An 834-nucleotide genomic window follows, 5' to 3' on the forward strand; every position below is an offset into this window, starting at 1 on the left:
GCGGGCTTACTACAGCCTTATGCCGCAGAAATGCTGATTCCTGCTTTGAAAGAAGTCGTCGATTTGCCGATTCATTTGCACACACATGACACCTCTTCAATGCAGGCAGCAACCTTGTTGAAAGCGATTGAGGCTGATGTGGATATTGTTGATGCCTGTCTTAGCTCAATGTCTGGCTTGACCTCACAACCAAATTTAAACTCGATGATTGCCATTATGCAAGGCCAGCCTCGCGAGCAGAAATACAATCTAGCGTCGTTAAATCAGTATGCTAACTACTGGGAAGACGCACGTGAAATCTATTACCCCTTTGAATCGGGTTTAAAAGCAGGTACAGCCGAAGTCTATGAGCATGAAATCCCCGGCGGGCAATATTCCAACCTACGACCTCAAGCCATTGCGCTGGGTTTAGAACATAAATTTGAGGAGGTTAAGAAGAACTATTCTGTCGTCAATAAAATGTTCGGTGATATCGTCAAAGTAACCCCTTCATCAAAAGTCGTTGGCGACATGGCTATCTTTATGACATCGAATGGCTTGAGCGAAGCCGATGTGATGGAGCAAGGTGCTACCTTGGCATTCCCCGATTCGGTGATTGATTTGTTCAAAGGTAATTTGGGACAAACAAACGACGGCTTCCCCGAAGCATTAAGCAAACTAATTCTAAAAGGCGACAAGCCTTTCACCGACGCACCAAATGCACATTTAGCCCCAATCGATTTTGATACTGAATTTGCAGCTTTCCAACAAGCATTCGACGATGAACGTACCCTGCTTGATTTTTTATCCTATCAAATGTATCCAAAGGTTTATAAAGATTTTTATCAGCACCAA

The 834-nt window shown here is 43.9% G+C and overlaps 1 protein-coding gene across 1 annotated transcript; it reads left to right on the plus strand.

The window, feature by feature from the left end:
• Positions 1–6: 6 nt before the first annotated feature.
• Positions 7–766, plus strand: LOC106820490 (pyruvate carboxylase-like; the record flags this gene model as incomplete). The annotated part of the gene is made up of 1 exon (XM_014825002.1): positions 7–766. A coding segment is annotated over one exon (760 nt), but the record flags the coding sequence as incomplete, so codon positions are not given.
• Positions 767–834: the final 68 nt, after the last annotated feature.

Source organism: Priapulus caudatus, unplaced genomic scaffold, assembly GCF_000485595.1.
Source record: "Priapulus caudatus unplaced genomic scaffold, Priapulus_caudatus-5.0.1 Scaffold15173, whole genome shotgun sequence".
Classification (NCBI taxonomy): Eukaryota; Metazoa; Priapulida; class Priapulimorpha; order Priapulimorphida; family Priapulidae; genus Priapulus; species Priapulus caudatus.